This window comes from Calliphora vicina, chromosome 1, assembly GCF_958450345.1.
Source record: "Calliphora vicina chromosome 1, idCalVici1.1, whole genome shotgun sequence".
In the NCBI taxonomy this organism is placed as follows: domain Eukaryota; kingdom Metazoa; phylum Arthropoda; class Insecta; order Diptera; family Calliphoridae; genus Calliphora; species Calliphora vicina.
In genome coordinates, this window is record NC_088780.1 from 94,832,089 (window position 1) to 94,845,338 (window position 13,250).

A 13,250-nucleotide genomic window follows, 5' to 3' on the forward strand; every position below is an offset into this window, starting at 1 on the left:
ATTAGTCATAGCCGCTATATAAATTTTAAAAGAAAATTGTTTATAATCATCTTCTCGGTGTAGGGTATAATATAGTCGGACTTTGATCGACTATACCTTCTTGTATGTTTATTTGAATTTTCATATTTTCTTCATTTTGTTTTACTCTGAATATTCATAACAACCAAAAATGATCTGAAAATAGCAAAAACATGAAAAAGCTTTACAGAGATAACTGCCAACAAGCCATGATGTATGAGCAAGATATATGTAGTTTTCAAACATGAATTGATTAACAAAAAATCTCAAAACGGCTAAATAGAAAAAGCTCTTTTTTATTTAATAAATCAAATACATGAGTATTATTAATATCTGCGAAACTAAAATAAATATCACTATAGTGAAAATATATTCAGTATAAATTAGAGTGTTTAGAACGACAGTTTAGTTATTTAGTTGGAGCAAAATGTTAAAATTACAAAAATGTGGTAAAATTTTCAACAATCATATTAATTTAAATGAGACAGCAAAATTTAAATTGTTATTAATAAAACAGCAACAACAAACAGTAAGTAAACAAATACTTAAGAATATGAATAAAAACTAAACTTAAGTTTTAACTATTTTTCATATAATTTCAGTTACGCTTTCAATCCACAGCCCATGCTGCTACTGCTGTAACAAATGAACTAAATTCTGAGGCCTTAGCCAGTAAGGAATGGGAAAATGCCAAGCCATTTGAAGAAATTCCCACTATAGGTGGATTTACTTTTCTGACAAGGTTTTTACCAGGTGGCAAATATGCTAATTTAGATTCTACTAAATTGCTGCAAGCTTTTAAAGAAGATTTTGGCAATGTCTCCTATTTACCGGGTTTCTTTGGTCGCAAATCATTTGTATTCACCCATAATGTGGAAGATTTCGAAAAGATTTTACGCAATGAAGGCATATGGCCAGTTAGACCGGGTTCAGAAGCTCTACACTATCATCGTCATGTTCATCGTGCTGAGTTTTTCCAGGGCGTTGAGGGTCTATTAGCAACGTAAGTATTTATTATTCAAAACTCAAGCAAATCAAAATGTTTAATTTTATTCTTATAAAATTTATAGTCAAGGTGAAACCTGGGGTACATTTCGTTCGGCGGTCAATCCCGTAATGATGCAGCCCAAAACTATTCGCTTGTATTTGCATAAAATGTCTCAAGTCAATAAGGAATTTATAGACAGGTAGGTTTAAACAAAATATTGAAAGTCATTTATTAAAAATTTTGTCACTGGTCATGCTAATGACATGGTTTGCAAGTCTTATCGTTGATAAGTAATCGTGTCAGAATTTAGTTTTTTTTACAAACCTCAACATTTCTATGAAATCTATTTTAGTTTTTATCAATAAGTTATTGTTTGTTTTTAATGATATCAATTTTTAAAATTAAATAAACAAAAAAAACTAAGATTATCACAATCTAGTCATAGATAAACTTATCTGTTGTAAAATTCATTATAAATCTACTCAAATAAAATCAAAATCCTCAAGACAATCTTCATTATTAACATTTGGGATGATTTTAATAAAATTCTTTATTTTATCAGAATTCGCCAAATACGAGATCCACAAACCCTTGAAGTTCCTGCTACCTTTGAAGAAGAAATGAATCGCTGGACCTTGGAATCTGTTTCAGTTGTGGCCCTGGACAAACAACTAGGACTGATCAGCAAAAATCGCGATAATCCCATGGTCAAGAAACTGTTTCAGGCTCTAAACGATTTCTTTACATACTCGTTGGAAATTGAATTCAAACCTTCCATATGGAGATATTACAAAACACCAACATTTAAGAAACTAATGAAAGCTTTAGACGATATTGTTGATGTCACCAGTTCGTATGTTAACGAGGCCATTGAACGTATCGAGGAAGAGCGTAAGAGTGGAGTGCCCGAAAAGCCAGAATATGAGAAGAGTGTTTTGGAGAAACTAATTAAAATCGATAAAAGAATTGCCACGGTAATGGCCATGGACATGTTAATGGGTGGAGTGGATACGGTAAGTAATTTAACAAAATCATACAACATTTACATTTTTACAATATTTGAAATTTTCAGACTTCCTCCACATTTACTGGTTTGTTGTTGTGTATGGCTGAATATCCTGAGAAACAAGAGAAATTGCGTCAAGAGGTTTTGAACATTTTACCCCAAAAGGACTCCGAGTTTGATGAAAATGCCTTAAAAAATATGCCTTATTTAAGAGCCTGCATTAAGGAGTCTCTACGGTATTATCCCTTGATTGTTGGTAATGCTCGTGTTCCCGTCAACGATGTGGTTGTAGGTGGCTATAGAGTACCCAAGGGTACACAAGTCTCCATGTGCACCACCTCTTTGACACGTGATGGTAACCATTACCCTCGGCCAAATGAATTTTTACCAGAACGTTGGTTAAGACCCAGTCAAGAAGATGCAAATAGTTCAGAATGTCCACATGCCCTTAAACCCAGTACACCCTTCCTACATTTACCATTTGGTTTTGGTGCTCGCAGTTGTATAGGCCGTCGTATAGTTGACATGGAATTAGAATTGGGCATTGCTCGTATGGTGCGTAATTTTCAGATTGAGTTTAATTATCCCACGGAAAATGCCTTCAAAAGTCTGTTGATAAATGTGCCTAATATACCCTTGAAATTTAAGTTTACCGATTTGGAGTACTGAAATGGAATTTGTATAAATGATAATGAGACCTGTGGGGTAACAAAGTTATAACAAATTTTGAAGATCTCGTTGTTGATACTGTAAATAATTGTTGTAATAAAATTATAAGATAAGATAGCAATTATTTGTTGTCATTTTTAAAATGAACTATTTGTTTGGCGTTGGTAAGTTTAAATATAAATTTCATGAAAAAATATTGATAATTGCTATGTTAAGTATCTGAAGTTAGCCTTGAATTTAATGTAAGTTTTTGACCAATTATAAACACTTATTAATAAATAGCCACCGTACCAGGACTGTACCTTATATATTGATGTAGCAATCATGACTGTAAGTTATTTTACGGCTTCGGAGTGTTGATTTCAATAGACAGACTAATGCCCGTAATTTCAACAAATAGGTATCTGCGGTATAAAATACACAGCAGATAAGTTTACCTAAAAGCTAATTTGATATTAATTTCCAATCAATATCTACGGGAAAAAAATATCAAATATTTTTACTCCATGAGTAACTCAAGCACTGAATAGATATCTATTTGTTGAAATTGCAGGCACGGTATGAACTAAGAAGGGTTTTTTGGAAATTCGAAGGTTTAGGGGATTAAAATGGTTAATTTCGGTAACCTTATATCTAGCTACAAAAAAAAGGCATCTTCTTCTAATAAATAAAACGTGGATAGGCGTTTTATAATTTTTGGAAATCGAACATTTTCGGGGAGAAAACGGGTAAAAACTATATGTTGGTACTTTTTTTGAAACCATATGTATCTTTTGAAGCAATAAACATACAAATAAATATTAAATCGTATTCTTTATATCTGGAATAATATTTTTTTGGAAATTCAAAGCCTTAAGGGATACAATTAGAATTTAGTTTTTGGTACTTTTTCCAGAAAATATGTTTTTTTATAAATTGACTCAGACATATCGTATTATGGACTCCCAGTATGAATTTTAAACATTAGTTCCTCTACTAGTTCTAAAATGATCTAACATGTTGTTATTTTGAACTCGAGTGGTAATGTAATGATTGGGCCAAATCCGGGTAAATAGTTTGGTACTTTTTTCACATACTTAAATCGTTTGAGATATACATATCTGTCATAAAAAAAAAAATTGTCAAATGGAGTATTCACTATTTGTCGACTTATAGCGACATATTCTCTATTCAAATTCAAGAAATCACAGATTATCGACTTTTTCAATTTCGACCTACATGCAAAGAAAAAACATAGTTCGGTATACATTAGGGTATTCGAATTATTTGATTTTTCTCTTGTTCGAATTAAACGAATTCGAATAAGAGATTTTAACTTGTTGGAATAATTCGATCACACGTTTAAAATTAATCTAATTATTCGAATAATTTAAATTTTTTAAAAAAAGAAAAGAATGAAGTTTTGATATCGGTTTTTTAATATTTTATTGTTAAAGAAAAACTAAAAATAACGTTAATGTTAACAATTCAAGTATTGATAATGTTAAAAAACATTCGAAAACATTAAATCATCATTAAATTTTCATCAGAAATATTCTGATCAGATTCCCTTATTCGTAATTGAAACACAAAAAATAACAAAAACAATTACGAAAATTATCTATTCAATAATTTTTGTATTTGAAATTCAACCAATAACGAAAATTGTATATTCAATTGTCAAAATAATCAAATTCAAAACTCAAAATTCAATAGAAAATATCAAGGCAAATTTATTTGCAGGTATACCAAATTCTACAACTTTACCAAAAACAACATGAACTTTGTTTTTATAAAATTATTTGCTAGCTGTCAAACGGCTAAACAGCAGACTGCAAAAATCAAAAACAGGGGTGAAAATAAATAAATACGTGAAATTTACTTTCAATAAGTACTCCATTCACTTTTATATTATCAATTATTCACTTTTCTACTATTTTATATTTTTTATTAAAAGAAACAAAAACGTTAATTTAAATTAATAAAGAAATGTAAACAAACTTTGACACCTAGAAGTGAAAAAACAAATCGAGCAAAAAATAGTCAGCTGGCTTTTCGACGTCACCTTATTAGATACACCTTGGATAATATCAAGAAATTTTGTTTTTGAGCAAATGAATACTTGATTTAATTATGAAATAATTGAAACCAGTTCAATATGTGACAAATATTTGAATTGAACGGTTTAAGAAATAGTTTTTTCTGTGTAGAAAACAGTTCTAAAATCATTCAGAATTTTTTTACTAAATAACAAATATTTTATTGCGTACCTTTTATTTTCATTGGTTCAAGTCCTAAATTAAACATTTTGAAAGACTTGTTTTTAGAATTGTAATTTATTGCAGTAATATTTAAATATTTATAGAAGGAGCGATCGGACGACTCATCTACAGTGATCGTAAGTCCCTTTGTCTTTAGTTATTTGTCGAATTTCAGAAACAATACAATTTTTGTGAGTCATTATTAATTTAAATATATATGAACATTTATTCGATTATTCTACATAAAATTGTTCGAATTATTCGTTATTCGAAAATGGCCATTTTTAAATTGTTCGAATAATTATTCGTAAGAAATTATTCGATTAATCGAACGATCATTACTCGAATGAATACCCTAGCATTTTTACAAAAAATTCTAATTTTTATTTTTGGACAAATTTATGATTTGTCTCTTTTGGTGCAGAGAGAGATCCTCAAAATAGGACACCTCGGGTATATTCAATTTTTAAAACGATGTTATTTCTTCGTCTGAGATAGCTCGTTGAGTATTATAAAAACATCATCAATTATCTCTTATAACTTATGAGATATTCGCATTTAAAAATTAAATTTTAAAAATTTTTACAAATATTTCTTTCACGATTTTCTCCATTTTTCTTTTACAAATTTTTGACATTAACAAATGTATATGTCAAACCAAAAAAAGAATTGTTTAAAAATCGTAACTGAATCCAATGTTATATGCATTTGAATTTAAAAAAAGTGATTTTTCGCCAGATTTTGGAAAAAAAGTACTTTTTTCATTTTAAAGTTATGTAAAAAATTTCAAAGATGTATTAGAAATTTATACTTTATGAAAAGCTAACTTTACATTAAATATTTCAAATGAAAACAAATTTGAGGGAACCAAGGCCATCCAAAAAACGCATATTTTTAGGATATTATACCATAAAAACTTAAACTCGAAAACACTTCTTCTTTGCGCATATACAATTTCATTCAAAACGGACTAAGGGTTTAAAAGTTACAGATTTATTTTCCTATTTTTTTCTATACCACTGTGCGACAATATATCGCTCTTTAAGATGCTTTCAACTACTTATTCGTTATAAAATAAGTATAAACAGAATTAGCAACGAAAAAATTAGTATCATTAAGCTGATGTCGGATTTTATTGATTTATGACGCATTTGAATAAACTAAGAAATCCGAAATAAAATTACCTTTAAGTAAGTCTGTATTTTTTTTAATCTGCTCAGTCGTTTTAGAAATATAATTTTTTTTGCCAAAAAAGAATAATTTTTTTTGCAAAATTTCGAAATTTCTGTTTTTTAAAACGATACAAAAAGAAAACAAAGCTCCAAAGCCCTAATCGATTAAAATTTGTACACAATTTTTGATTTTATTCACAAAAGATAAAACAAATATCTCCTAATATTTTAACAAAATACATAACTGGCAGTAATTAGCTACATCTTGCTATGTTTAGTACTGCAATAGTCGGCAATGCAGTGTACAAAAATGTACAAAACGGCGAGATTCCATAAATTAGACTAGTGGGAAATATAGGTACCGTGAAATAGCTCTCAAATTAAATAACTCCCAATGAAATAACTCCCTATGAAATAATTCCCATCAAAAATGAAATAATTCCCAAACTTGAAAAATGAAATAACTACCAAAGGGTAAAATGAAATTACTCCCAATAATCAGCGGTTTCATAATTTTAAAAATATTACTCCCAAAAAAGCGAAATAACTCCCAATGATATAAATCCCAATAGAAATGAAATAATTCCCAATCCAAAGCAATCTATTTATGTAATCTAAAAAAACATTTTTTGCTGGCTTCTCTCAGAATATTTGTTTGCATTTAAGGTTTAAGGTTTTCTCCTCTGGGGTATATCAAAAACTGGCTTCGCTCAGAAAAGTTTTTTGCATTGCCAGCCTTTGGCCGGGCGCTATGGTTTTCTCCTCTGGGGTGTATAAAAAACTGGCTTCGCTCTGAAAAGTTTTTTGCATTGCCAGCCTTTGGCCGGGCGCTATGGTTTTCTCCTCTGGGGTGTATAAAAAACTGGCTTCGCTCAGAAAATATTTCTTTCATTGCAGAAAGGTTTTATAATATTTCAGAAAGCTGATTTTCATTTCGAACCAGATTAAGAAATCCTTGCAACCTGACAAAGGCCGACGATGTAAAAAGAATCTTTTCTGCGCGAAGCCAGTTTCTGATACACCTCAGAAGATAAAACCTTAGCGCCCGGCCAAAGGCCGGCAATGCAAAAAACATTTCTGAGTGAAGCCAGTTTTTGACAAAAATGAAATAACTCCCAATACAGTGAAATAACTCATAATTCCCAAAATAAAATGAAATAAAACCCAACAAAAATTTCAGTGGGAGTTATTGCATTATGAAATAACTCCCAACAAAAAATTATGAAATAACTCCATATGCGTTAGGAGTTGTTTCATAATGAAATAAGTCCTAAGTTGTATGAAAAATTTGTTGGGTGTTATTTCATCTTTTCGTGGGGAGTTATTTCATTTGGTAGTTATTTCACGGTACCGGAAATATAAGATATATTATATATCATCGTATAGGAAATTGTGTCTTATTTTCAAAAAGGTATACAATTTTTACAAATTAAAAAAATTATAGAAGACTTTTTGCAAAAATATGGGAAAAAAATTTATTAGGAGATATCTGTGAATATATGTTGTACAACCTCCTCCATTTTCGAAATATGGGTAATACATATCTCGAAAACAAGAGGTAACCTTAAAAACGGTTAGCACCAATGGATACTCGAATTAGGTTTAACCAATTTCCCCGCTTGACAAATTTTTTCAAATAGCACAGTATTATATTTTTATTTGAATTTGCATATTTTCTTCTTTTTGTTTTACTATGAATATTCATAACAAACAAAAATGATCTGAAAATAACAAAAACATGAAAAAGCTTTGCAGAGATAATTGCCATCAAGATATGATGTATGAGCAATATATTCATACATACAAACATACGTATGTAGTTGTCAAACACGAATTGATTAATAAAAATCTCAAAACAGCAAATTAGAAAAAGCTATTTTTTATTTAATGAGTATTATTAATATTTGCGAAATTAAAAAAAAAATATATATCACTAAAGTGAAAATATATTCAGTATAAATTAGTGTGTTTAGAACAACAGTTTAGTTGTTATTTAGTTGTAGAAAAATGTTTAAACTAAAAAAATGTGGCAAAATTTTCAACAATCATATTAATTTAAATGAGACAGCAACATTTAAATTGTTATTAATAAAACAGCAACAACCAGCAGTAAGTAAACAAATACTTAAGAATATGAATAAAAACTGACATCATTTTGAACTATGTTTCTTATAATTTCAGTTACGCTTTCAATCCACTGCCCATGCTGCTACTGCTGTAACAAATGAAAACAATTCTGATGCCTTAGCCAGTAAGGAATGGGAAAATGCCAAGCCCTTTGAAGAAATTCCAACTATTGGTGGATTTACTTTTCTGCGAAGGTTTTTTTTACCAGGTGGCAAATATGCTAATTTAGATTCTACTAAATTGCTGCAAGCTTTTAAAGAAGATTTTGGCAATGTCTCCCATTTACCGGGTTTCTTTGGTGGCAAATCATTTGTATTCACCCATAATGTGGACGATTTCGAAAAGGTTTTACGCAATGAAGGCATATCGCCAGTTAGACCGGGTTCAGAATCTCTATACTATCATCGTCATGTTCATCGTGCTGAGTTTTTCCAAGGCGTTGAGGGTCTATTAGCATCGTATGTAATTATTATTTAAAATTCAACAATGTTTAATTTTATTCATTTAAAATTTGTAGACAAGGCGAAACCTGGGGTACGTTTCGTTCGGCGGTCAATCCCGTAATGATGCAGCCCAAAACTATTGGCTTGTATTTGCATAAAATGTCTCAAGTCAATAAGGAATTTATAGACAGGTAGGTTTACATTGAAAAATTCGTCAATATTTATGGTAATGAAATGGTTTGGAAGTCTTAACGTTGATAAGTAATCGTGTCAGAATTTAGTTTCTTTTTTTGTATAAACATTTCTATGAAATCTATTTTAGTTATTATCAATAAGTTATTGTTTGTTTTTAAAGATATCAATTATTAAAATTAAATAAACAAAAAAAACTAAGATTATCACAATCTAGTCATAGATAAACTTATCTGTTGTAAAATTCATTATAAATCTGCTCCAGTAATATCAAAATCCTCAAGACAATCTTCATTATTAACATTCGGGATGATTTTAATAAAATTCTTTATTTTATCAGAATTCGCCAAATACGGGATCCACAAACCCTTGAAGTTCCCGCTACTTTTGAAGAAGAAATGAATCGCTGGACCTTGGAATCTGTTTCAGTTGTGGCCCTGGACAAACAACTAGGACTGATCAGCAAAAATCGCGATAATCCCATGGTCAAAAAACTGTTTCAGGCCCTAAACGATTTCTTTACGTACTCGTTGGAAATTGATTTCAAACCCTCCATATGGAGATATTACAAAACACCAACTTTCAAGAAACTAATGAAAGCTTTAGACGATATTGTTGATATCACTAGTTCGTATGTTAACGAGGCCATTGAACGTATCGAGGAAGAGCGTAAGAGTGGAGTGCCCGAAAAGCCAGAACATGAGAAGAGTGTATTGGAGAAACTAATTAAAATCGATAAAAGAATTGCCACGGTAATGGCCATGGACATGTTAATGGCGGGAGTGGATACGGTAATTAATTTAACAAAATCATACAACATTTACATTTTTACAATATTTGAAATTTTCAGACTTCCTCCACATTTACTGGTTTGTTGTTGTGTATGGCTGAATATCCTGAGAAACAAGAGAAATTGCGCCAAGAGGTTTTGAACATTTTACCCCACAAAGACTCCGAGTTTGATGAAAATGCCTTAAAGAATATGCCTTATCTGAGAGCCTGCATTAAGGAGTCTCTACGGTATTATCCCTTGGTCGTTGGTAATGCTCGTGTTCCCGCCAACGATGTGGTCTTAGGTGGTTATAGAGTACCCAAGGGTACACAAGTGTCCATGTGCACTACCACATTGACACGTGATGGTAACCATTACTCTCGGCCAAATGAATATTTACCAGAGCGTTGGTTAAGATCCAGTCAAGAAGATGCAAATAGTTCAGAATGTGCACATGCCCTTAAACCCAGTACACCCTTCGTACATTTACCATTTGGTTTCGGTGCTCGCAGTTGTATAGGCCGTCGTATAGTTGAAATGGAATTGGAATTGGGCATTGCTCGTATGCTGCGTAATTTTCAGATTGAGTTTAATTATCCCACGGAAAATGCCTTCAAAAGTGTGTTGATAAATGTGCCGAATATGCCCTTGAAATTTAAGTTTACCGATTTGGATTATTGAGACGGAATTTGTATAGAGACCTGTGTGGTCTCAAGTTTGAATATTGCGTTGTTGATACTGTAAATAATTGTTGTATTATAAGATATCAATTACTAGCTAAAACCCGGTGTGCTTCGCTATCCATAACGTAATGATTTACAATATATGTATTAAGTTTTTCGAAAATTAGTCTCTAATATAATAAAAAGTACATTATTTATTTTTTTTATTTTCTAACCTTAATGTGAATTGTAATAAAGTATTTTATAATTATTTGTTATTCTAATCTCCACCTGGTGCATAGATCTATATGTCTGTAGGTTTTCCCGCTCGCGAACATGTATTTTCTGGATTTAGCCCAAAAACTTGTAAAAACTGACCTAGACCTTGAAATTTCAAATAAACATACATATCCATACATGTCATTATACCCTACATCTGATGAACATAGCTCCCATGTAAAGCCCACTTCCGAAAATTACTTTTATCCAGAAAATATTCAACTCAAATAAGCCTAATATACAAAGAAATCACGTGACCAAATTTCATGGCGTTCGGTCCATAATTGGTCGTAGCTTCCATATAAGGCCAACTTCCGAAAATCACACTCAAAAAAAATTATTGAAATTTTATTAGAAATTGTTGACCACCCCGCCCCGGCTTCACCCTGTGGCATTTACTAATGTTAGTTCTTCTAGTTTCTCCAACCCACATACACCTGCCTGTTCTTATTTATTTGCAAATAAAATATCAAAATTTGTACTGCATACTTTAGGTAGCTTTTTTATTACAGTTGACTGGACTGAAAAAAAAAACGAAAAAACTCGAATTTTTTAATATTTTCTTTACAAACCATCTCCTGAAAATTTCGAATCGAATAAAAAAAATCGCTCCAGCCGTTCTCACGTGATGCCATTACATACATGGACCATTTAATATTTACATATATATAGATTTGATTTGTTCATACTCAGTGTAGGGTAGTATATGGTCGGGCTTGAACGACTATATTTTCTTGTCAATTATTCGAGTTTAAATTTAATCGAATATAAGTTTATTATTCGAGTTATCGATTTATTTTTTAAATTTAATAATATTCGAATAATTTAATATAAGATATTTAAAACCGGAAAATTTCTAATAGTTTGTTTGTTGTCAATGAAGAATAATATAGGCAAAAAATGTACATGCAAATAATTAAAAATAATTGTTGTGTGTTATTTGTACAGTTGGATATGCCCGACTAAGCATTAAGTACGTCAGGTATTGTAGTAATTATTTATAATGAATTTTATTTCTAAATCTAAGCTAAATTTTTAACTGATCCTCATATTAATTGGTCAAGTACTATTGCCTTTTGAATTTTATATCGATACTTATTTCGGGAGTACCTATTTATGGAACAATTTTAACACTATTTAACAATATAATCATGAGATACATACGACAAATATTTGCCAAATTCGTGAGCTTAATAAGCATTGTCCTTGAGCCAAAACAGAAATTTAAAAATTTTCATGTTTCAGTTATGGTTGATAATTTTTAGTTATGGTTGATTAAATCTTTCAGCTACGTTTTTTTGTGTATAAGTTAAAACTCAAAACAATTGCATTTTTACTTTAATCAAGGTTAGTTTATTAAAAAAGTAAGAAAAAATAAATCAAAACATAAAAAAAATCACACCATTCCAAGGTTTTTTGTGGAGTTAAGTGGTTAGTTTACTAACCACTAACCAATTTATGTGTGTGAAGTTAAATTCGAATTTAACTAGCGCAGACAAAAACCACATTTTTTAACATTGATCATTTTACAGTCAACATAGCACTCTTAAGCACTTAACAGTCATCATAAATAAATTGTAGTACATGAAATATATCTGAAATATGTATCTGAAATAATTTCAGAACTATAAAAAATAAAAAAAATAATAAAAAAATAAATTTCTGACGTGAAATAAAAGTAAGATAGTAAGAATTAATATTGGAATTTAAATAAAATTGAGTTTTTTGAAAACAAAAGCTGGAGAGGATTTTTGTCCATTTTGGGAACTGGGTGAAAGGTTCGCATACTACACTATATAGAAATGTTGGTGCAATGAGCACTTGTTGGAACTGTTATAGTGGGATACCTGAAATAATCTTGGGATTTGCGAAATTTCGACTTGAAAAATTTTATTTTTTTTTGAAAAATTTTGTAGAGAAGATTTTTGTCCATTTTGGGAATTGTGTGGAAGGTTCGCATATTACACTATATAGATATGGTGGTCCAAGAGGTACTTGTTGAAACTGTGGTAGTGGGATATCTGAAATAATCTTGGGATTTGAGAAATTTCGACTTGAATAATTTTATTCTTTTTTTGAAAAATTTTCTGAAGAGGATTTTTGTCCATTTTGGGAATTGTGTGGAAGGTTCGCATATTACACTATATAGATATGGTGGTTCAAGAGGTACTTGTTGGAACTGTATTAGTGGGATATCTGAAATAATCTTGGGATTTGAGAAATTCTATATAGTGTAATATGCGAACCTTCCACACAATTCCCAAAATGGACAAAAGTCCTCTCCAGAAAATTTTTAAAAAAATTAAATTTTTCAAGTCCAAATTTCTCAAATCCCAAGATTATTTCAGATATCCCACTACCACAGTTCCAACAAGTACCTCTTGGACCACCATATCTATATAGTGTAATATGCGAACCTATTCCCAAAATGGACAAAAATCCTCTCCAGAAAATTTTTAAAAAAAAAATAAAATTATTCAAGTCAAAATTTCTCAAATCCCAAGATTATTTCAGATATTCCACTACCACAGTTCCAACAAGTACCTCTTGAACCACCATATCTATATAGTGTAATATGCGAACCTTCCACACAATTCCCAAAATGGACACTAATCCTCTCCAGCAATATTACATTTTTCAAGTCAAAGTTTCTCAAATCCCAAGATTATTTCAGATATCCCA

General features: G+C 30.6%; 1 protein-coding gene across 3 annotated transcripts; it reads left to right on the forward strand.

The window, feature by feature from the left end:
* Nucleotides 1-221: 221 nt before the first annotated feature.
* Nucleotides 222-10,395, forward strand: LOC135963356 (cytochrome P450 CYP12A2-like). Of its 3 annotated transcripts, none has more exons than XM_065515171.1 (5): nucleotides 222-547; nucleotides 8,275-8,678; nucleotides 8,738-8,854; nucleotides 9,196-9,646; nucleotides 9,706-10,394. In XM_065515171.1, exons 1-5 carry the CDS (start codon nucleotides 446-448, stop codon nucleotides 10,306-10,308), a joined length of 1,677 nt encoding a protein of 558 aa, XP_065371243.1. In that variant the 5' UTR covers nucleotides 222-445; the 3' UTR covers nucleotides 10,309-10,394. The 3 variants fall into 3 exon arrangements, with proteins under 3 accessions (XP_065371243.1, XP_065371245.1, XP_065371244.1); XM_065515173.1 differs by lacking the exons at nucleotides 8,275-8,678; nucleotides 8,738-8,854; nucleotides 9,196-9,646; nucleotides 9,706-10,394 and adding exons at nucleotides 621-1,021; nucleotides 1,089-1,205; nucleotides 1,569-2,019; nucleotides 2,079-2,796 and having other exon boundaries at nucleotides 373-547; XM_065515172.1 differs by lacking the exon at nucleotides 222-547 and adding an exon at nucleotides 8,066-8,202 and having other exon boundaries at nucleotides 9,706-10,395.
* The last annotated feature ends 2,855 nt before the right edge of the window (nucleotides 10,396-13,250 follow it).